The following is a 23,432-nucleotide window of genomic DNA, read 5'->3' on the forward strand; positions in this document are numbered from 1 at the left end:
TGGGGCAAATTTGAAATAAGATGGTAGGATGTGGGGAGGAGGAGAGGTCTGTAGTATTTTGAAGAAGCATGTGCTTGCACATGCACCCTTAGTCTCTCTAGGCTGCAACATTCTGTCTCTTCACTGTTCCAGGCTGGTGTACAAGTGCTGGAGCTTGTGATGGTTTCTAGACGTCAACGTAGAAAAAACTTACCAATGAATAATTAAGCTGGTCTTTATTTTTGACTAGTACTAGTCTGCAGGGAAGATGTGTGTTTAAAGAGAGGGGTCAGGATCAAGCCCATTCCTTGACCATACAGGTACTTGTTACTGTGGTTCAGGACCACCTAGTGGGTTTGTTTTGTAGCTGGGAACCCCGTGAGCTGTCCCTGACAACTCTGCTTCTCTAGAGGAGGTCCTATGCTTAAGTGTTTCCTGTTTTGAAGGAAGAGTGAGCTAAAAAGGAATATAGCCTGGTTTCTCAGAACCCCAGGGAAGCAGTGCCTCTGGGAGTGACAGGCAGGGATGTTCTACAGAGTTGTATCTCATGGGATCATCCACTCCTGGTTGTGCCAAGAGCTGTGTGGTCTAAAAGCTATTTGTGAACCACAGCAAAAGGACTTTTGGTCCTGCAAACCAAAGAAAAATGTTAAAAGTAGCTGTGGCACAGTAGTGTATCTCACCTGCCTCTTCCCTTAGGAGGCCAGCTCATGTTCTGTGCTTCAGCTGAGTCGTGCTGGGGTGCAGGAGAGTTTTTCCTTAGACTTACTTTTTTTTTGAGTAACATTACGCTGAGCAAATGTTGTGATAGGCATGGTAGAACCACACTCTTAGCCACAGTTCTCTCTCTATGTCATTTTTGCCTAAGGAGTAAAATACTGGCTTTAAACCTCACTCTGTCAAAGCCTATTGAAAGTACAGTCCTATCATCTGGCTGAAGGAGGCTTTCAGCACAGTTTGGAAACCCACAGAAAGCAGCAGTGGATTCAGTGGGCTGACAATAGGTAGTGCTTCTGCATAATCAGGGAAGAGAAGATGGCAAAAATGTGCCATTCACAGGTTCTTGCTTTTAATAGTGAGTGACAATTCTAACATGGGAACATGGCATTAATTCATGTACCATAATCAAAGGGTTATTTAAAAGGTAATCTCTGACTGAAGCTGCAGCTTCAGGTTCCTAAATAGATGGAATATAACAATTGCATAATTCTTGTCAGTACTCGTTTTTCTTGTTACTCTCCTGCCCTAATAGGTTTAGAAATGTAAAGGAAGGCGTGTTCTGGTGTTCACTTGAGACAGTCCTGTATGCAGGATGGAAAGCTGTGCTTTCTCTCCTGAGAAAGCATCAAACGCATAAAGAGCAAGGCAGCAGCTCTGTATGACTGTTACTGAGAACAAGCCTGCTTTAGGACTTACAAACTGCCTTTGCTTGCAGCACAGCCTGGAAAGATGACCTATTTTGCAAAGAACCTGAATGCTTTACCAGATAATTACAGGCAAAGCACAAAACAGGCCTGCAGAACTGGGCATGGCATTAGGCCTCTATGTCTGTATGAGCACGTTTCAGTCAAAGTACATAACTCTTTTGGAACCCCAACTGCAGGTCGTCCTCCAGACATGCTGTGAGACAAGTTGTGCATACGTGTGCTGTGATGGCTATTGCAGCTGGGAGCCGTTTCTGAAGAAAGAGTCTTGTCACATGAAACATCCTGTGTGTTGGCAGCGATCTTCACGCATAGCTCCTGACCGCTGCTGCCTTTTCAGCAGCTGTGATGAGGTGCTGGGACAATTCCCTTTGCGTGCTTAAAACGTTGCCGAGGTAGATCGGCCCCCAGACACACTGTGGAAACCATTCCAAAGTTTCCTGTTACATTGGTGTAGTTTTTTTTGCAGCCAGTCCGTTTATCTGCGCTGCGACGCCAGTGCCTCGCTGCAGCGCCATGGCAACGGGAAATTTATTAACGTGCTTCCCCTGTCAGCCCTAATTGCTGAGCTGGGATGTGGTTTTCCTTGGTGGGGTCCTGGCTGTGGCATGTGGGGGGAGCTGTAGGTGCATGGATAGTGTGTTGGTTGTGGTGGCACGCAGGCGAGGTGATGGTGGCTTTGGGCAGGTGCAGGGCTCCTCTTGAGTCCCGCCGTGCGTGGACAAGCCTTCGGGCTCCCTCTCTTGGCTCTCAGCAAAATAGAAGATTGCCTGGCGCTGTTGCAGGGAAACAAAAGCCGTTATGAATGGTCTCTTCTCTTACAGTTTTGGTATGGCCCCAGTCTGAATTATTGTGGGGGGAATGGGATGCAGTGTTTGGGAAGGGAGGGCTGTAAAAGAAGGCAAAATCAACAGTAGCAGCACGGTCTCGGTTCTGTGTCTATAGAAACCCAAGGTTTTCTCAGCAGTCAATGAAAACAGCACTTCCAGCTGGGGCTCAGCCTCTTTATAGAAGGTAAAATGAACGTTGGCTGTCGAGCCCACTTGGGACCTCAAAATGCATTTTGGCAGAAATTGCTGTGTCCCCACTGGAACTGTCCTGTCACACCTTGGGGTGTGTAATGCAATTATTGTCAAGGAAAAAATGGTCCCAAAAGTAGTAATTACAGTTTATAACCAACCTTTTATTGTATCTAGTCCTGGCAGTGAGACATTGGGTGACCAGAAAGTTAGGGAGACTCATCTTTGCACAGTAAACTAATCAATCAGGGTGCAGGAAACCATTGCCCAGACCTTGCAGCGGGAGCCTGCCTCGTGGCACTGACATCGGCACTTAGGCTTAGGCTGCTGGCATCATCCTCCCTCCCCAACAGACTCCCCAGACCCACCCTATGCCACGTGCCAGAGGTCAAAAGGCAGAATTACACCTAAGCTGATCTGCAGAAGGACTCTGGGTGCTGCTGGGAGCCTGGTACTGAGGATTTGACAGGTTTAATATGCATGTTCAAACGGGCAGCAGCAGGAAGAAGAATGCCTTGCTCCAGACAGACCTGTCGACAGACACTGCTCAGTATTTCACAGCGTAGTCTTTCTTCATGGCCTTCAGCTTAATTAAGATGTTGTTGTGACTACATACTGCCTTCATTTCAGACTTCAGCATCTTCTGGCTGCATATTGCTTTGGCTTATCAGAGCCACAAGGACAGTGAGGGAGAGAGGGAGCCCTCTCAGTCAGCCACAGATAATAATGCACAGGGAAAATTCCTGAATGAAGTGAAAAATTATTTATAATAATGGTAGTCAAATAGAAGGGAAATAAGTCACTCTAAGGGTATATAAATTTTTATGATAGTGTATAAACAGCCATAGCTTGCCTTGTCTCCCATCTATCCCTGCAGAGAATGAGGGCAACATCTAGCATAAAGAAAAATATAATAAGAAAACGAAGAAATGAATGGGAAGAGCTGGAGGATTGATCACTCGGTGTATTTGTATATCCTGATGTAAAAGGTGCTGCTGACAGGTGGCCAGGTTTCTTCTGTACAAAACCATGTGTGTGCTGTCAGGGCGGTGTGAGCAGCCTTGTTTCGATTGATGAATTGCCTGCTTTCTTGATTAAACCTTCCGTCACTTAAGAAACAAAAAGCCTGTGTATGGATGGCAGAGTGGGACATGTCAAAAAAATCTGTCTGCCTTACCTTTGTGCAGATGTTGGGCACAGACTGTAACATGTATTATTAAAATGAATGTGGCATTTACTGTGCATTATTTCTTTCCTGGGAGAAAGGACCTGTAAATTATATGCTAATAATAAGCTTTAACCCTTTCAGAAACCAAGAGATTTAGGAGTGCAGACATTCCTGCAGGCCTCACTAATTGGATGGGCTCTGATACCACCGTAGCTCTCTCTGAAGTTAATAAACAGTGTGTTTCAGACCAGTATGCTGATGTCTCTTGGGGATCTTGCCTCCCATAAGTTTTCTGCTGTGTAAGTGCCAGTGAAACGTAAACCTTTCAGATTGCAAAATCTTCCATTGAAAGCCCCTTCAAGTTCTGACTCCAGGCAAAAGCTGTCTCCTGCCCAGGGATGAGGCCAGCAGCGTCACGGTTGCCCAGCCAGCCATGCAGGACCGCACTGCAGGGGGCACAGCACTCGGCTGTTGACACTGGCAGAGCCTCCCTGCACCCGCTCAAACCTCTGATTTCACTTCCAGAATCACCTCAACCTGCCAGTTTGAGTTGTACTCAGCCAACTTGTCTCAGGAGAAGCATTAGGGATGGAAAAAAAGGTTTAGCACACCTTGTGGAGCACGTGGCAGGGTGTTGCGTTGGAAACTAGTGACTGAGGGTTGCAAAATGAGATCTTTATGGTCTTGGCTGTGGTTTCTGGGAACTCAGGCACTGGTCCAAGCTGTGTGTTTTCCCACAGTGTGGGTCTTCTTGGCTTAAGTCAGGTGGGCAAAGCCTTTGCTGGCTTTGGTGTGTGGCCTGCACGCTGCTGAGTAGGGTAGTGTTCTTTTGCCCCGAAGTTTTACTGTAGCCACCTTTGGCATCATGCTACAGGTAGACTTGTTGGTAGGTTGTAGCACACAAATTTGTGTCATTTCAATATAGGACAGTCAGTGCTTGTACCTTCTTTTGACCTATTCTCAGACTGTCAGGACAGAAATTGCATGGTGTGGAATCTATTAGATACCTCTGCACAGCCCCACTAGAATGTGTGCACAAAGTAATTAAAGTCTCTTAGCATCAATTTTGTTCATGAAACAAATGTATGAAATCCCAGACACCACTACAGCTGTTACCTCATGGCCAGAACCTAACTTCAGTCTCCCCAAGGGTTTGTGTTCTATCAGAACCCTGGAGATAACAGGATTGGAGTTACCCTTGGATAGGAGCAAGTTTCATTTTTTTTTGGAACACTTACATATGGAAACTGTGCTGAGAAAGCAACTGAACAAAAGTAGAATGTACTTTGATGTATGTTTGTTGGTAGTACTTTTGAATAATACTTGCCAGCTGGGAGCCCCAAAAAATGAAAATACTTGTGCAAGTACTAAAATAGCTGACCTTAGCTTGGCATACTGATGTGCCATCCCAGAGTTTGGTACCTCAAGTCATGGTATTAATCCATAGATTTTCTTAAATCCTTTCCTTACACTCCTGATGATGGTGGCTGTTCTCTGAAAATGCCAGCATGCTTCAGTTTTGCTGATACTGAACTGAAGGTTTTCGTTCTCTTTCAAAGGGAAAATGCCATGTCCTCTGGGTTGGAGCTTCGATGTCACATCCTGAAACGTGTCACACGCTTTTATCTACTGATAAAGCAACATTCGTGACTGTGAACAAGGCTGCAGTGTTTGCTGTTCATTTGCTTAGGAGCAGTGAGTTCTCAAAGCAGTTGCCTTTGCATATATTCCTTATCTTGACAGTACTGGTTTGTGATTGTCTTTAACCACGTTATCAGTGGACATAGTTGTGAGAAGTATTTTTCCCAGGGAAACTGGACTGAGCGCCAAGACAGGGAAATGCTCCAGTTGCCAGCTTGGTATTGGCTGTTGTATGTTTGCCAGCTTGCCATGGAGAGGATGTTTTTGTAGGCAGATCTTACAGGTGGCACTTTCTCCACATCTGATTTGTTTATTTTGGAATCATACACCAATATTTACCTTAACATTCAGCTTAAAAGGTAAATATTTACTTAAATCATTGTTTATTGTATTTCCTATGTAAACATTTATTATATTTAAATATTTACTTACCTCTTTCAGACACTTTTGAAAAGGTCAGAACAAACTATGTGACAGGCTCAGGCAGTAGGATGGTTTTGTTTCAGTGTCTGGTGAGCCATAGGTAATGATTTGGGGCAGGCAAGTGGCCAACGCAGTTACCATTGTGAAGTGGGATGGTTGTGCTGCAGTGGTAGAGGGAAACATCTGCAAATGTAGGTTCCAGCCCAAGTTTAATCTGCTGGGTCGCCCAGGAAAAGCTTTCCCAGCATGAGGTCATTCAGAAGTGACAGGAGAGTCCTCAGCATGGTGGTGGGAGGAGGTGGGGTCCTGGAGGGAATACAGTGAGATTGGTGTTCATTCCATGCTGGTTTATTGTCCAGATTTCTGGAGGCAGCAGAGAGTGGAAACTCGCGTTAATGATCTGGAAAAACATCAAAGCCAGTGGATTCCTGAAAAGGAAGCTGAGTTGCTTTGCTCTATTGGATAATGCAGACCTTGGCAGGGGGGAGTTGTAATTTGTCTGGGTAGTTTTGTTGGAAGCATTTATTTCACATACTGCTCTTATGGCAGCAGTTAGCTTCCAGATTCCTCCTCCCTTTCTGGAGCGTCATTGAATTGTTCCGCGTGGCTGTGAGTTCTGCTGAGAAACATCAACGCATGGTCATGGAGCTGGGCTGGAGCTGTTCGGCAGAGCCTGATGCCAGGCCGGCTGGGCTGGGTCTGGCAGCTTTGCTTTCCCACTGCTCCCTGATGGGCTGGGGAATGCCTTGTTGCATATACCTTCCCTCCCGCCCCGTTTTAGCTCTTTTTTTGTTGTTCTTTTTGTTTTTTTAATTACCCCCCCAAAAAAAATCTCTTGGAGATCTTTCTAGATTAAGAAATAGGGGAAACAATAAAGATTTTGTCACATTTCAGTGCCCATATGTCAATTTCTTTCTTGTTGCAAAATGTCAGGTTATCTATCCTGCAACTGCCACTTCCCTCTCTTCAATGTACATTTTCTTTAAAAAGATACTGTATCTTTTATCTGTATGTAATGAGGACAGACGTTTTAATCAGAGGTTTGTCATTTATTTTTGCAAACTATTGTTTTGCTTCATCATTTTTGCAGATAATTAAATGGTTCGCTTGGCACACTGTGTCTGCTTTATTAAAACAGGTAATTTTTTGGGGGGGTTGGGGGGGAGAGGTGGAAAGATGCTATTTTTTGGATCACTGCACAAGAATTGCCTTTATCTTCATCTTCCAGCATAGTTTCTGGTGGGTTTGAGATCCTCCCCGATGTTCAAGTATTTTAGCACAGCCTGCTCTCGGAAGGGGGAGGCCCTGTGCTACATTTTACTGTCGATCCCGGTTCCCACGTGTATGTTCTTTGCACGTCTTAAGAATAGAAGCGGAACTAGATTTATTTTTGGTGACACTGAATTTTAATCAGGATGGTCCAAAAAGCAGGCAAGTTGTGACACAAGCTTTATTCTGCACGGAAACCTCTTTACTTGAGGCTGAGATTAAAGTCAGCCTGTTCTTTGCCCTATTGCAATTTCCAGTCTTTGGACTAAGAGACCTGGATAATCTTCTAAGTATAAAAGGCTCTATTAATATCCAGCAGTTCAGGGGAGACTGAAGTCTCATGTAAAATGCTGCAGCTGCGTATTTCAGAAAGGGGAATGTAAGTGTTACTTAATACTAGATTTAATGAGATTCAGGAAAGTGTATTTCTTATTAAATTAGCTCATCCGTGGTGTGCAGGTTGTTGCGTGCTCGCTGCTGCAGCGTGCCGCTCTGCATTGTCAGTGCTGCGCTCGGGCAGGCGCAGCCCAAACGTTGAAAGATGAAGCCAGGAGTTCTCCCGCCTGTGTAATTTCTCAGATGTGATTTTCTGATTAACCTGCTGTCGTCCGAAGTGGCATTCTTTATCTTCATCATCTCTTGCCTGCTTGTACAAGAGTCTGACAGCTCTGCTCTGGTGCTGCTCTTTCCCCCCGTCTTAGTCTCGGCTATCCCATGAAGTTGCAGGCTGGCATGGAGGTCTTGACTTCTCTCCTGCACCGTACCAGACCTGCAGACTTGACCTGTTTTTCTCAGCTCACACATCGCCTTCCACAGGAGCTGCTTGTTGATCTCTTCTGAGAGGATTATCTGGCTGCTTTGAATTATGTATGAGCAGGTGTACTGGGAGGGACGTCCCCATCCCTGTGGTATGGGCAGTGGCAAAGGTGTTCGCGCTGGTGGGGTGTGCAGGGCACATCCAAAAGCCAGTGGCAGCTAGGCTGAAAGGGAAGGTGATGCCAGAGGGACCCCACCAGTGACGTGGCACACACTGGGGCAGGGGTGCCACGCTTCCCTTGTTCTGTAGGTGTTGTAAGAACGTTGCTGCTGGAGGAGGACGATCTAGTGGGACTGGCACCAGTGGCTTGCAGAACACAACCTTTGCGGCCAGCTGTGCTGTATTTGTTTTGCTTTTCCGAGTGCCAGAGTTTATTTTTTTTGCAAGTAGGAAGCCACTCTGTGGTTTGGATATTTAAACAGTTATTAACCAAATGACAATTAACAGATTGCAGAGACAGATTTTTCTTTTCAGAACCTCTGAAATCGAGTACAGTTTGCAAAACTATCACGGCTTAGTAATGACAATGAATTTTGATTTCCCGGAACTGATATTAGACTCCTTATTAAACTATGTGCATCTGCTTTTAATTTACTCCAAATAATTGGAAAATGCAATGAAGCTTTCCAATTAAAGCACGGCTTTATGCTGTTTAATAATACCCCCATAATATTATAGCTTATGAAGTGACAGGTGAGTCGGTGTATGAATAAAACATAAAGGCAGCAATAAGGGACAGAAAACCGGAGACAGTTGTTGGGGATTTTAAATGCTGGATGTAATTTGCATATATTAATCTCTTCTTTTCAGCCTTATCAGGCGTTCTTCAGTATTTGAAGTTAAAATAGCGTTGACAGGCGGGAGTACGCTTAGTTTTTTCAAGGATTTATTACTTGTATAATTTCTGATCTTTAATAAGCAGATATGACTGATCCTCATAGTTCTATAGAAATCGGTTAATTGTTCCAGATGGCGTGTACTGATTATGCAAAATTACTTTTCACACCATTTTTTTTTTTTTTCCTCCTCCTTTCTGATGGAGTTTGGAGTAAAATTAAATTTTTTATAGCCGCCTTATCGTGCTGTTTTACAGTGGGGTGGGTTGGGGTTGGTGGTTTTTTTTTTTGCACAGAAGTTGAATTTAATCTACTATATTACATTGACCAGCAGAGTTATTCTAATGTAGCATTCTGTGATTTGACAAAGAATAATAGAACACATTGCTCATTGTTCGTTACTGTGCTGCTCATAAAAAGGAGTTCCAGTGCAGAAAAGCAGGCTGTTATTTATGAAGAATGCTTAATTTGCACAGTTAAAAATGCAAAGTTGTTACAATGAGATGTTCTCTCTTTTGCATAGAAGACTTGAGCAGAACAAATGAAAATAGTCTTGTTGCTATAGATTTCATCTAATAAAGAAGGGTTGGGGTTTTTTTTTTCCTGAAATGACTGGTGTGGCTAGGCTGTGTGTTATTGGAAGGAGCAGTCATCCAGGCAGCAGGCTCTGACTCCTATCAGGAGGTGTCAGTGGTGTTTTCCCTGATTATCGTCATCTGGATATCTCAATGGCATAATTTCATAATTGAAAACATTTATAAAGGTTGTTGGGCTTCATTTATCTAATGAAAAGCTGCTTATACAAAACAAACCACACATAAAGCCCTCTTGCTAATAAGGTTATTGCAACTGGTTTTGGCAAGGGAAGCGTCCTGCTGCCTGGCTGTCCCTGGCTGTGCCATGCAGCAGGCATCCGTCTCATGGGCACACCGTGGGCAGCAGTTCCCACAGCTGCTCCCAGTCCCACTGGAGTAGTCAGGATGCTGTGATGGGTGGTTACATGCTGCTAGGGTTTGTCCAGGAGTAACACTGGGCCTTGGTTACTTTTGACATTGTATCCCGTGCCTTTCTATGCCATCCTGTGAGCAGGTGTGTGGTGTGCTGCTTGGACAGTGCTGCCACCTTTCTCCTGGCAGTCATGTATGAGCTCAGTGGATTTTCCTTCATTTTCCTTCCTTCACCAACAAGCAGCAAGTGGCCTTGCCATGCAAGGGTCCTGCTTGGGCCAGGCTTCATCCCAGGGTCTCTGCCACCACACTTGGACTTCCAAGGAGGAGCTGAAGGGACAGTCAAAGGCCGAGTCCAAGACATTCTGCTAATCTTTGTGAAGCAAGACATCAGATGTTTAAAGAATGACCTTGTGGTTAATGGGATTAAAATCTCCAATTAAATTAGAAAAGTGGGCATACACTAAATGGACTTTTATGAGGAGTGCTTACTTCTAACTCAATAGAATAAAGACAAGTAATTAACTCAGCCATTAGAAAGCTCAAAATTTCCCTCATCTCCTGTGGAACTAGAAAATTGTTTTGTATATACTCTTTACATATATATATATATATAAAGTATATATAGGGATGACTAATGGTATAAATCAGAATTTATTGGGAAATATTTGTTCTAATGAAGTAATAATTTGGTGGTAATGTTTTTCATCAGTGTAGCTTAAGGCTACATTAAGTGGACAGACTTTATATGGATTCTCTAATTTTAATCTTCAAAATGCTATCTAATGTCTCATTAAGACTTGCATATAATGTATCTTAAGTACAGTCATTAAATATAGTTTAGGGAGATTTATGTTCAGATATTGCTTAAAGATGTTTTAATAGGCCCATTTACTCTGATGATATTAATGAGCTCTTAACACATATTAAGCTCCTAAAACTAGTGGAATTCCTCTTGCAGTGAGCAAAACAACTGGAGAATTGTAAATGAATTGGAAGCTCCAACCAGTCTGGTTTTCAGTTGGGTCTTCAGCTGCCCTCTCTGATCTGTCCTGCTCTGCTCACATGTGCTCTTGCTGCTTTCCCTGGGCCCTCGAAAGGTCCTGACGGACCTGCTCATTGCGCATCATCTCCTGGGCGTGCAGGGGCTGCTGTTTGGTAAAGAACTGCAGGATGAGTAGGCTAGACCTGTAGTGTTAGGCAAATTTGGTTGTGTATCCCAAAATACATAGGTACTATAAGAGGAGAGCCAAATACAGTGTTGCTTTTAGATAAATCCTGCTTTTTGATCATCTAAAGTGAAGATGCAAGGATTGCAATTATGATAATAAAAACTGTTCATTCCCCTATCGTCACTTTAGCTTCAACTCGGAAAGTTATTGCAAACAAAATTCTCTGGTTTCATCACTCAGCTCTTCTTAAAGAATCCTTCTGAGTTCAGAGACTTTTATAATTACTAAATTGGTTTGTTAGCAGGAGATAATAGCAAATTTCTTCTTTTCATAATTGGACATTTCTTCCCTGTAGGCTAATGTATGCGCAGCACTTGCATACACAATAAGCTGTGCTTTTGAAAAGCCATAACTAGCTAATAAGTGCTGTGGTGTCATCGGAGAGTAATGGTTTGCTGATTAGCATAATTAATGACAAATGGTGGTGCGGAGCGGGTGGATTGGTTTAGCAGATGATGAATGCGCTGCAGCCCAGGCTGAGTCCTGCTGAGGCGGCCTGGCTGGCAGTGGTGGCTCCTTGGTTGGTTGGTCTTACTTGTAGCCACAGGCCTGGCCCTTGTGCCCAGCATCACTCCTTGGGATCCTGTGGAACAAGCCACATGCCAGCATGGCTCTGTTCAGTGCCTCTGGGTGCTCCACAGCCTGGTTGGGCAGTGTGTCCTGGGGCAGGGCTGGGTGCTGCTCTCCACCATGCAGTTCTTAGGGCAGGAAGGCTTTGACCAAGGAGCTGCACCCAGCTGGGTAACAACAGCCAAGGAGCAGCACCCAGCTGGGTGTTCCTGTGGGCAACCAATGGTCCATGTCCTCTGAGGGCAGGAGAGAAGCTCCAGGCGGCCATCCATGCTGGGAGATGAGCACATTTATCTGTGACTTGATTAATCAGGGCTAATTTGCATTCACAAATGAGACTGATAAAAATGGAGTTACCTTTTCACCTTTAAGAGGGAGGAGGGATTATTTCTAGGTTGCCTCTTTTTTAACTGATAAGCAACTCTTTTACTAATAAGGATGAAAATACTTAATTTGCATTAGCAAAAGAAGCTAATTATTATATAGTTAATTAGCATCTGGAAATGAGTATTATCTTAATTACAAAGCACAATTTCCTTAATAGCTACAAAACTGTAAGTTTGATCTGTGTGGAGATTGGTGACTATTATTATGTAATTAGTGATCATATTAATGGTGCTGTGTATTTAGATATGATTTGCATATGCAAATGAGATTTACCTGATAGAAATATGTGGCTCCACTAATGACTCTGAGCACTTAAAAATTTAATTATATTAGGAGATCTGGATCCAGAGTCACCATGTAGTGGCATGGTGGATCTCTTCCAGTAGCAGAGCTTTTGGCTCTGCAGGGCTGTGGCCCTGTGGTCTGGCCCTTGAGAGAATGAGGAAAAGTCCCCAGCTTCTTGGGTGCCCAGATCTCAGTACTGGGTGCAGCCCCCTGCAGCTGGGTTGTCACCTGTGCCAGCTGTCATCCTCTTCTGAGCTGTAAACCTCAGCTTTGGGTTCTCCTTGAGGCTCTTCTAGCTAGGTAAGTGTTGCATCACTGAGCAATAAGAACACATTCTGTATGTTGTTGAGCTCCTGGGCAGAAGATGAGGACCAAGTCACTTGTAGCAGTGCTCATGTTGTCTTTCTGCTTCCCCTTCATGGTTATGTGGGCCTGTGGTGTGGAGAGCATGGTGCTTCAGAACAGCTGATCCAGCTTCTTTATTCTGCTTTTATTAGAAACAAGAAGTTTAAAGAAAACTAAGGTCCTTTAAAACAAAACCATTAGGAGCAGGTGCTGTGCACCCTTATCTCCCCAGGAGCCCTCTGGCACAGATAGTGGTTGCTTGGTGCACAGCTGCAGTGCTGCTGCTGGGCAGGATTTCAGCCATTGCTGCAAGTGTGAGCATCTGCTATTGGCTGGAGACATGGCCCCTGTCCAGAGGTTTTCTAGTAGAGGAGCCCAGTACCCTTGCAGTGACAACACTCCCTGTCCCTGTTGTACAAAATCACACCTCTGTGGGTGTCTCTAAAGGAAAATCAAAACTTCTGGGGCCAGATAGTGTAACACAATGTAGCGTGTTTCTTTCATATACCTGCTCTTAACCTACAGTTCTGAAATGACTGAAGTGCAAAAAAATACCAGTGCTGGAAGGAAGCAGCCGTTACCCAACAGGATGTTTCTCTCATCAAGAGGGAGAAATTTACAGCCGCCAGCCAGGGAACACTGCAGCTATTGTGGGTGCTTCCTCAGATGCTTTTTGCAACTGCCTGCTCCAGCCTGAGTCCTGCTTGCACCTCCCTCCTCTCTGCTGCAGACAGACATTACATGTTTAATGACTTCCAAGGAGTCTGTCTGTCATTACAGCTGGAGCTGAAAGCAATTGAAAAGCGCCTGTGTTTCTCTTCAGCATGCAGCCTTGTGTGGAGGCTGGAGGAGCCTCCACTTCGTCTCCTTGTCCTCGAGCGGGACCTGCCCCAGTTCTGCCGTGGCCCCTCACCGCTGCTTTGTATCTGCTCCAGTCTAATTAATTAAGGCTTGTTGCTTGGAAGTAGCACGTGCTTAGGTGTGATCTTTGAAGTTTAGTGTGGTGCAGAGACTTCAAAGGGGACATTTTATTAAAAAATAATAAAATCAAGAGCTCCTAAACACTTGCAATTTGAAGAGCTTGTTTGAAGTCTCTCCATGTTCCCTGGTGCTGATACAGACACAGTGCTGAGGTACTACTTAGCCATCACCATGCAGTACTTAACCTTCACTTTATTTAAAAAAGAAAATAATCAAAGCCAGGAGTATTTTCTCAAGTGTTTTTGTGGCTTGATCTAGCAGTAAAGAACTAATTGTGCTGTGTTGTGAGCTACGCAGGAAACGGAGAAAATCAAGGCTGACAATCAAATTAGCAAAAATGATTAAAAACCAGACCTGGACTAAATTTTCAAAGTTGTTTCGAGACAAATGGGAAAGCTATAAACCTTTCCTGTGGTGGAGCGTTCTTTTCACAGCCTGGGAGGCCCCTGCTCACTGTACCAAGCATCATTTGGTCGGGTGCTCCCTAGCCCAGGTCTGGGCACTGGGCTGGGGAGTTCCCAGCTGTGCTTCCTCACTCCTCACCACAGCTCCCTGTTGCAATATCCGGCTCCCAATGGAACTGCAGGACTGCCTGAGCTGGGTGCGGTGTTCTGGGACTGTCTCATGTGATTGAGCTTGTGCCTTCGTCCAGTGGAACCAAAGAAGGGGAAGGTGGTGAGCTGCTGAGGCACCTCGGGCTGGGTGTGCAGGCAGAGCCTGTGTAGCGCTGCCAGCCCAGTTTACACCCAGAAGCTCAATGGAGCCCAGGACCATCCTGGTCTCCTCTTGTTGACCAGTGATGGGCTGTGCAGGGCCAGCAACCAGAGATCCCTTTGGCACAGCTGGTGACAATGGCCACTGCAGGAACAGCCCTGATGACAAGCCCAAGCAACGATGCATATTACAATATGTTTTGGAGACAACATGGGCTGTGGCAGGCGTGTGATGGTGGGCTGGGCTGGGTCACTTTGGTCCTGCCCTCTGTCTGAGGGCTCCCTTACTGTGGGGCTGAAAAGGGACTGGAGAGGAGCTAGAGGAAATGGGGTCAACATCCTAGTATTTGGGTACTTGCCTGCATGAAGCAGAGAGCTGCATGTGTTTTGGGGCGGTGTCTGCAGCCGGGGAGCGCAGCCTGGGGCGTTCACAGCACTCCCAGTTGCAGCCGGCTTGGCAGGAGCTGGTGGGAGAGTTTGCTTTTGTTTTTCCCTTGAGGTTTTGCTGTCATTTGTGATGTGGAAAAGCAGAGTGGTGTTGTTCCATGTGGGACTCGGTGTACAGTAGCACAGTGAGCACACACACACGTTTACTATTCAGCCTGCTATTTAAATTACTGTGTACAGAACTGCAGGAGTAGGAGGCTTAGCTGTGCATCATGGAGAGTGTGGTTTGTTTTGAAGAGTTCATGTCTGTCTCTTGATGTGTTGCAGACTGCTGGAAAACATTTTTTCCATGCTTCTGAATGATTTCCCCCCCCCATACACAGATCATATGCGTGCCTGGGTTCATGCAGGTGTCCTGTGTCATCCTTCATATGCAATGTAAAGGTTCAGGTGTGCAGAGCTCAGCCAGGTGCCAGTAAGAGCCAGAGTTGTGTGCACAGCATGTCAGAGTGGCTGTAGTAGGCTGGGAAGAGACATGAAGTGGGTAATGGTCCTGGCTGGCCTTGATGTCCTGATGATACAGGGGCTGGAGTCTCTCTCTTACGAAGAGAGGCTGAGAGACCTGGGGCTGTTTAGCCTGGAGAAGACTGAGAGGGGATCTTATCAATAGTTAAGAATGGAGCCAGACTCTTCGGTGGTGCCCAGCAACAGGACAAAGGGGTAACTGGCCCAAACTGTTCCATCTGGCCCAAAGGTTCCATCTGAACATAAGGAAAAATTTCTTACCTGAGAGGTACCAGAGCATTAGAACAGGCTGCCCAGGCAAGTTGCAGAGTCTCCTCTGGAGAGATTTGAAACCTGCCTGGATGCAATCATGGGCAATCTGCTGTGGGTGACCCTGCTTTAGCAGGGGAATTGGTCTAGGTGATTTCCAGAGGTCCCTTCCAAACCCCACCATGTTTTGTTTCTGTGTCCTTGCCTCACCACCCAGCTCTGGCCATCACGGCATTTTCTCACCAGCTTCCCACAGCCACCCCAGGCAGCAGCATGAGTCCCGCAGTGCCAGCTGTCCCCCAGGCCAGCCATGGCTTCCCTTGGTGCATGCAGTCACCTGGCCTGAGCACAGCCAGCCCTCTGACTCTTACCCACTTCCAAGTTCCTCTGGTGTCATTGAGCTGAAAATGAATCTGAACAGGTGAACCATGATGGTTTTAGGTACTGCTGTAGGCTGCTTTAGGAGATACTCATTTTGGTAAAACACAAACCCATTACTGGGGCTGCAGGTCTGGGGAAAATCTAAGACTTCTACAATATTATAGAAAGTTGTTTCTAAAATCTGAGATATCTTAAACTTCAAACATGGCAATGGTACATTGTTAGGTGTTGGGGGTGTTGGTGGTTTGGATTAGCAATGCTTAGTTTTCAGAGCTGTGCAGGACGATGTTTTTCAAGGGATTTATTAAGTAAATATCTTCCATATCAGCAGTTGAAAAATCCAATGTAAAAGGCCCTGCAAAAATAGCAATAAAGAAATCCAAAGCTATAAAAGCTTATGGTGAGAATTTAAATGCAGAAAGAGCTGCTGTTTCCTTGGGAGTTGAGGTATACAAACTCCTCCATGGCTGTGTATCCCCACAATAGTGGTGTGAAGAATTAGCGCTCGCTGCAGTGTGCAAACTGAACCCGCCAAGCACTGAGGCAGCTATTCATCTATACCCAGGAGCTAAATATGACAATGTTAGCATTTTTCATTTCCCTGACGTTACCATTAATAAAGCAATGATCCAAAAGAAGCTTTGCTGAGTCTGTTCTTTATGCTTCCATCACTCACGACTAGATAATTTCACACAGGATCGTTTTTAAATTAAATGACGATAAAGGCGCTCTGCTGTCCTGTGTTCACTAGTTCATAGAAGTCTATCAAGTCATTAATGTGTCATGACAAACTGCTAGTTGGATACAAGAGTAATTAATTATTTGCATAAATAACAGGTTGAACTTCGTGCTTTGAACCGCAATGACATCTTGGAACCTCTCGGAGTTCGTGGGTGGGGTGAAGGCTGAGCCAGGCGCCTGTGCCATGGCTTCCGCACGCGTGTCCAACGGTCGGGAGCTTGTCTGGAGTTTGGATGCTTTTTGTGTTCCTAAGTTCTTCATTAATGGCTGTTTCAAGAAAGCATCTGATCATTGGAGATTTCAATGCACAATTATACAGATTTTCATAATCACCATTAATCACCACATATTTTTCAAGATAATTACAGCAATTATTATTTAGATTCCTCTTTTATGTGCGCATTGTTGAAAAGAACAAGTGCTTATTACACGGGGTAGTGTAGAGAACTATGGGCTGAAGTTCTTTGTCATCCAGAAACTCATTATGTTAGCTGATGCTGCCTGTGAAAGTTCGTCAGCGTGGTTAAATTAGGGTAGCATTGGCAGGTCTGATTATTTAAATCTGGTAGCTTTGCTAAAAATATAGTTATTCAAGAAAGATGAATTACTAATTTGACAACTGAGATTTAGTTGGAGTCTACAGCACAGAAGGCAGCATCTATCATGTGCTTAGAGGAGGGTGACAGTACTTTTCCAGATGAAAGAGAATTTCTGAGTGAGCTAACAAGTTGTATTTATAGAGTGTGGGTTTGTGGCCTGCCCTTTAAAGGCTGAGAGCAAAGTCTGAGTGAATTGTAATGAAGGGGCCACTGGTTTAAAGTTGGTTGTGCTTTTTTGGTCGTCCTGAGCTGACTAAGGGGGCAGCTCTGGTGCCTTCTTGTATGCCCTTCACTGGAGCATCTGGCCTCCTCCTGGCTGCTATAGGGGAGTCATGGGAATGCCACCCTTCAAGGTTGGTTTAAGCATCATTGGCTGGAAGGGACCTCCAAAGATTCTGGCTGCTGGCTTCTTCAACTCTTGCCTAGTTGTGACTGAGCTAATTGGATGTGACCCTCAGGGAGGCAGTTCCTGGGAGGCAGCAAACAGGCATTGGAAACATTTTTCTTTTTTTCTTCTTGCAATCCCTTTTTAGTTTGTTCCAATTTAAGGGAAAGGAGCACAGGCACCTCTCTGATCTATTGCAGGTGCTGGGGGTGCAGTTGCACAGGGAGAACCTGCAGCCTCCTGGGTTCAGCCAGGCCTTGGTGCCACAGCTGTCTTAGCCCTGCAGTGGGTGAGGCTTTGCAAGCAAGTGGTAATTCCCAGCATTGAGCTGGGGGCCACAGTCAGCCGAGGTTCTGCTGGCTCCACTGATCACTGGGCAGGGAAGAGCAGCTCTGCCTGCCTGCATAGGGAGGCTTGAAGTGAAACATACAAGGCACAAACGTTGTATAGGTCTTCTAAAATATTTAAAAGTTTCATCCTTTTAAAGATGTTAAAACCTGTGTGGATCAGTGCATGAGGTCTCTTGTGTGGAGGTATGAGTAATGCTTATGGTGGTGGTGGTAATGCTGTGAAAATGGGACCTTGCCCAACTTTTCTGTTCCGAATTGGAGCTTGTGTCTCCCCTTGTGTCTCAGGAGTCCCCACCAACTGCCTGCAGCCCCATACAGCTCCCACCAGCAGGCTGTTGCTGGGTCCCTGAGCTGTGGGGTGAGGGGGTGAAGGCTGCACCCTCTAGTGCTGGGGAGGTCAGGTGAGAAGGGGTGAAGGCTGCACCCTTCAGCACTAGAAAAGCCAGGGTAGAGGGAGCAGCTGTCTGGGGCAGCCTGGTGCATTATTTCCCTGAAGTTTCCTGGATTGGTGGGTGTTTAAATCCTCATGACTCCCAGTGCCTGGCTGTGAAAGGAGCTGCTGAATGAGCGAGCTGTTCTCTGATTTCTGCCTTGAATGTATTTTCCCAGCAGCTGAGTGACGAGCCTGACACGCTGGCTCCTGTGCACGCTCCTGCGCTTTGGGAGTGCAGCATTAATAACACACTTCCATGCATCATGCCATTTTTAAGCATGATCGTTATGATAAAGGGCATATACTTAATTACAGGCCTGCTTAATTACAGCTCTGTTGAAGCTCGTTTGTTTAGGAGAGTGCTAATTGTGCTGCTGAGCCTTTGGCACACCCTGCTTTCATCTGCTGCTTTGCTCTGCAGTTTTGAGCTTTGGGAGGGCTGAAGCTCGCAAGGACGGACAGAGGGATGGATGGAGGCAGGGGCTGCCGGGGAGGGCGCACGCTCATCACAGCTTAGTCTTTAAATTACTTTACAAAAGCCAGTGTGTGACTGATCAAAGCAGGTTTCTGTCGGGATAACAAATGCAGATGGTCTTTCAGGTTCAAAACTTCCTGGATTTGGTGATGCTGCTTTTCATCTGTTTCCTTTTGTTTCATGTAGCGCTGCCACATAGCACCTTTGATAATGAAATTACTCCAGCAGAGGGGGTTCTTAAAGTCAAAATACACAAAGCAAATGTAAAATGCAAAGAGTTCTTAAATAACCCTCGTTAAATCATGAACGTGGTAACTCGCTGGTGCTGATGGAAGTTACAGCTAGCAGGGAAAGGTGTAGATGCTCTGTGTAAGAAAATGCTGTTTGAGGATTACTCAAGGGCATTTTGGGGATTAAATTTGCTCTAGTTTGAAGTTCTTATTTATTTCAAAGCTGAAATTTAAGGACTCAACATGTTAAAGATGGAACTGAAATGAAATGGATGCATTTGGAGCTGTGCTCTGCCTTAGAAATGTGCTTTTTTCAGTCTGGTGTGGAAATTGCTGAGTTACATGTTTTAAAAGTGTCTCCCTTGTGCTGACATATCTTATGAGAGATACAAGTCACCTGAACCAGACATGTTCCTCAGAAACCAGTGAGCTGCTCAGATAGTTCTGTGTGGTAAATAGACATCTGCCCTCTAAAGCTGTACGTGTTTTCAGTTTCAAATACTGTCCTGTTTTGGCAGCTGAACCAAATTGGAAGACTCAAAATTGAGACCATGAAATTGTATGTGGATAGAGCAGGGAGGGTTCATTGAATTCCTGATTCAGTGGGGACTAACCCAGCTGTGTCTCGAACATAGAGACACCACTGGCAGGTTAGAGGGAGGAAAAGGCTGGCAATAACCCCTGCAAGCTATCAATCATGTGTCAATGCCATGAATACTTGATCTGTCACTGGAAATGTGTGAAGTTGCATGTCAGAAGTCAGCTGGAAATGTGACATGTCTGCTTGTTCTGTCCCTTTCAGCAATGGATGGAGTGCCTTTCATGATTTCAGAGAAGTTTACCTGTGCTCCTGAAGGGGTGAGTTGCCTTGCTTGTTATCCCAGTGTCTGAAATTCATCTTTTGGTGGAGAGTGATCACAAAACATCCGCACTAGCTAGCAGCTGTCATGGCAGAGGGTCTTCCAGAGCTGCTCAGTCTTGGTGGTTACGCAGGTGGAGCATGAGTGGCTGTAGCTGACTGGGTAGTGGGACTGCCAAGGCTACACTGGCCAAAGTCCAGTTTGGTGGGGAGGCTGTGTCCTCATGTTTTCCAATTCCAGCCGGGAAAGTTTGCAGAGGCAGCTGTGTCCTAATGACACCACAGGTGGACCTCAGCTGGGTTCCAAGGAGCAGCAGCAGGGATGGAAAAATGATTTTAGGATTCCTGTTGCCCTCTGGCCTGGGAGATTGTCTGAGTCACAATGACTCCAGTGCAGCAGCAGACAGAGCAGGCTGGGTTACTTTCACATACAGCACATTTCTAAGCCTATTCACTCCTGGAGCAGAGTCCAGCTTGGTGTGCCTGTGCTGCCAGCTGTGTGGCTCCAGCTCAGCGTGCCTGTGCTGCTGACAGCACAGCTCCTGCCTGGCAGTGGGGCAAGCTCAGAAGGGCACCACATCCTGCCTGCTCAGCATTCAGTACTGCAGTGCCAACAGCCTGGGCAGGGCAGGTTTGCTCAACTGAAATTAGAAACCGCAGTACTGATACAGAATGACCTTTGAGCACTGCCGCGCCAGTTCTGGTTCACGTTGGTGATCCAGAGCTCAAAAGCTCAGCATCCTGTTACCAGTTCTCTCAGCCAGCTGATCCTGAGCCAATATCTGTTTAAAAAACAGTTTACAAGAAGCTGTTCAGGCAAACACCAAGCCATCAGGTGTATCTGATCTTTCACATTGTGCTGCCACTTTGTGCTTTCTTCTTCCTGCTGACACAACCTCGGTGTGTAGCCGGATGTGGTTTTTCACAACCATTGCTTTCAGAAAGTGTTGTTTATGGGCCGTTATTCCCAGAAAGCTGAGTCCCTGCTGTGAGGACAAATGCAGAGAGATTAGGTCGTGCTAATCCTCCCCTCAGATCCTTTAGACACCATTGCCACCATATGGTCAGTTTGGTCAGAGCTTTCCACAGCCTGTGCTGTAGCTGTATGAAATCCATAGGGTGTTAGTGCATTCCCATAACAGCCACCCTGCAGCAGGGAGGTGGCTAAAGACCTACCTTGGCACAGTGACACTGAGATGAGTGTCACCTGTCCTCACTTAGGTATGAAGGCCTTAAGAGCTGCTATCCCTAACCTGCTTCTGCTTCTTCATTCCTGTGGTGGACTGAGAAACAGGATTCCGTATGTGTTTACAGATGGTGTCTCTTAATTTCTGAGCATTTGCCAACTTTAAACAAAAAAATTTCCAGACCAAAAAAAGCCTCAATTTGACAATTCTCTTGCTTGCTTGTTTGTTTGTTTCCAGATGCAGCCAGTTGATCTCTTGGGCATCACAATCAAAACCCTTGCAGAAATTGAAAAGGAGGTAAGTAGCCAGCCAGGCACTAAGCAAAAGTGTTGTGAGAGCTGTGTTCACCTCAGTGTGAGATCCCTTCCTATATGGAAAAGGCCGCTCTTGTTTTTGCCAATTTACTGGTGGTGGAGAAAAATGAATGAGGAGTCAAACAATCAGCTTAGAATTAGGGTGTCTACTGTGAGCTGTGCAGGGTGAGGACACTTTAGGCGTTGAATCTAATAACAAAGTCTGCTGCACTTTGTTTAATTCCAGAGGTTTTCCTTATTTAACCTTTCTTACTTCTTAACAAAGCATGTCACAGCAGGACACTGTGCTTTGTGTCTCATTGACTAATCAATGCCAGGTACACTGCTTTATCACTTCATTTTGATGGTACTGGTGACTTGTCACCAAGAAAACTGGACTGCACTTTCAGTGAGTCTGAGGCTTCCAGGAGCTCAAGGAGGAGACAGCCATCAAACTGAGATTGTGTGTTCCCAGAGAAGCATTTTGGCAAATGTGTGGTGCCAAGGAGTGACCTGCTTTGCAAGGGCTGCATTTCAGCTGAAGTCTTAAATCAGGAGGAAAATTGTCTCAACAGCATGTGTATGTTCAGGCACCATCAGTCACAAACATCTTCTGTGTCACTAACATCACCTCTTGTGCTAACCAACTGAGTCAAAGGCAGAGAGTAAGAAGATGGCATAGCAAAACTTCCAGACTCTTCATGGCTTCTCCACTTTTTGATTCCAGTTGTGAGTCCATTTTCCTAAATCTATCCTCTTCTCCTACCTCGAAGTTTTTCCTGAGTATGAAGAGAAGGTGGATGGTTGCCCTGGAAGCTACAACAGTAACTCTGAAGACAATGCCTGTCAAGGGCAATTGCTAGCAGAAACACCCATTGGCCTGGGCACTGCACTCCTGTCATGTGGCACATGTGCCATTTGGCCCTTTCACAAGGGCCATGTGTGCTGGGGGCCAGGAGTGCTCAGGGCTCGGGGCCCCCACAGGTGCCTACCAGGGGCTGGCTGCAGGACAGCAGGTCCTTTTTGCTGGAGGGGAAGCAAAGTGGTGTTGGATATGCATGTGCAAGAGAGGTCTGGGCAGCTCAGGGTGCTGCCAGGAGGTGTGGGCTGTGTGTGCCTGCCCTGTGCTCTGCACAGGCCCACAAAGCATAGGCACATTGACACTGCGAGTTGTTTCTGTGGCCTTGGGAGGCGAGGTTGATACCTGTCAGCTCTCCCCCACACCCTTATGTTCCGTTATAGGCTGTGTGTGTTTCAGAGTAATGAAAAGTATAATTATGCAGCCCATTTTCCTTGATGAAGCATCTTGTCTGCACATAGATAGCTATGCTTATAAATATTGTGAATTTCTGCATGGCTTTATTTCCCTTGCAAGCAATAGCAACATTACAGCAAAGCTTCCGGATTTCCAAAGCAGCAAGAACGTTTTCCCTGGAGCTGGATGCCTTGCAAAAAATATTCCCAAAGAATTCCAAGAGTTATTGTCCTCTGTTGTCAGATTTGTGGATTTATGCACCCATCCTCCGAGCTGCAAGACGAGGATGAATGAAAGTACTTCACCCTTTCAGGAGAACTGATGAAAGTAGATGCAAATCCTGTACTGCGTTCTCGGGCGGCACCTGAAGTCATGTCTCACACAGCAGGACTGGAGTAGTGTATGAAGAAGTGGGATGTGAAGAGGCAGTGATGCTCAGTGGGCAAAGGCAGATTTAAGCTGAGGGCATCCCTTTGCCCATGGCTGTTTGAGTGAATGTGGGACAGAAAGGAGCATGAGCCCTGGCAGCACGGCTGCTGCTCTTCCTCTGAGGCTGCATAGGTTTGTCCCAGCTGCTCCTGCTGTCCTGGCTAGGGAATGTCACTGAGCTGGTGTGTTGGCAGGTGAGGCAGCCGCTGTGCAGCGAGGACTGGTGCAGGTGGTGGCAAAGGCACTGGCACCCTTCTCAGCGCTGGTGGTGGTGGTAGTGCATGCTGCTGTGCCACGTGGCTGTTGGCAGCGCAGTCAGGCATCAGGCTGGCGTGGGCCCGCTGCGCTCGCAGGGCACTGGCAGAGTGCACCCCGGCCTCACTTCAGCTTGGCATTGAGCAGAGAGTCTGGAGAGAGTCTAATTAGTAAAGCGAGCATCTAATATTAATCATTCCTTTTAAACTGACAAGGAAGGCAGTTCATTTAACCACTTAATTGCTACAAGTTTTCATGGGCTGCTCTTTGCAAATATATTTAATGAAGAAGTTGTAAATCTAAAAGAGCTTAAAATTTTAATTTTATACAGAAATATTTTTCCTTGTTCTCGTGTTTGTAGTC

The 23,432-nt window shown here is 45.8% G+C and overlaps 1 protein-coding gene across 6 annotated transcripts in view; it reads left to right on the plus strand.

Annotated features, from left to right (window-relative positions):
- Positions 1-23,432, plus strand: part of MVB12B (multivesicular body subunit 12B) — a 59,921-nt gene that overhangs the window by 34,351 nt on the left and 2,138 nt on the right. For 5 of the 6 annotated variants that reach the window (XM_054174228.1, XM_054174227.1, XM_054174226.1 and 2 more), the window contains 2 exons: positions 19,594-19,649; positions 21,075-21,134. In XM_054174228.1, the coding sequence (XP_054030203.1) occupies positions 19,594-19,649; positions 21,075-21,134 (116 nt within the window). Of the gene's footprint in view, positions 1-19,593; positions 19,650-21,074; positions 21,135-22,505; positions 23,075-23,432 lie in introns of those variants that run through there. The other variant, XM_054174229.1, reaches the window with a different exon arrangement.

The sequence above is a fragment of the Dryobates pubescens genome, chromosome 29 (genome assembly GCF_014839835.1).
Source record: "Dryobates pubescens isolate bDryPub1 chromosome 29, bDryPub1.pri, whole genome shotgun sequence".
In the NCBI taxonomy this organism is placed as follows: Eukaryota; Metazoa; Chordata; class Aves; order Piciformes; family Picidae; genus Dryobates; species Dryobates pubescens.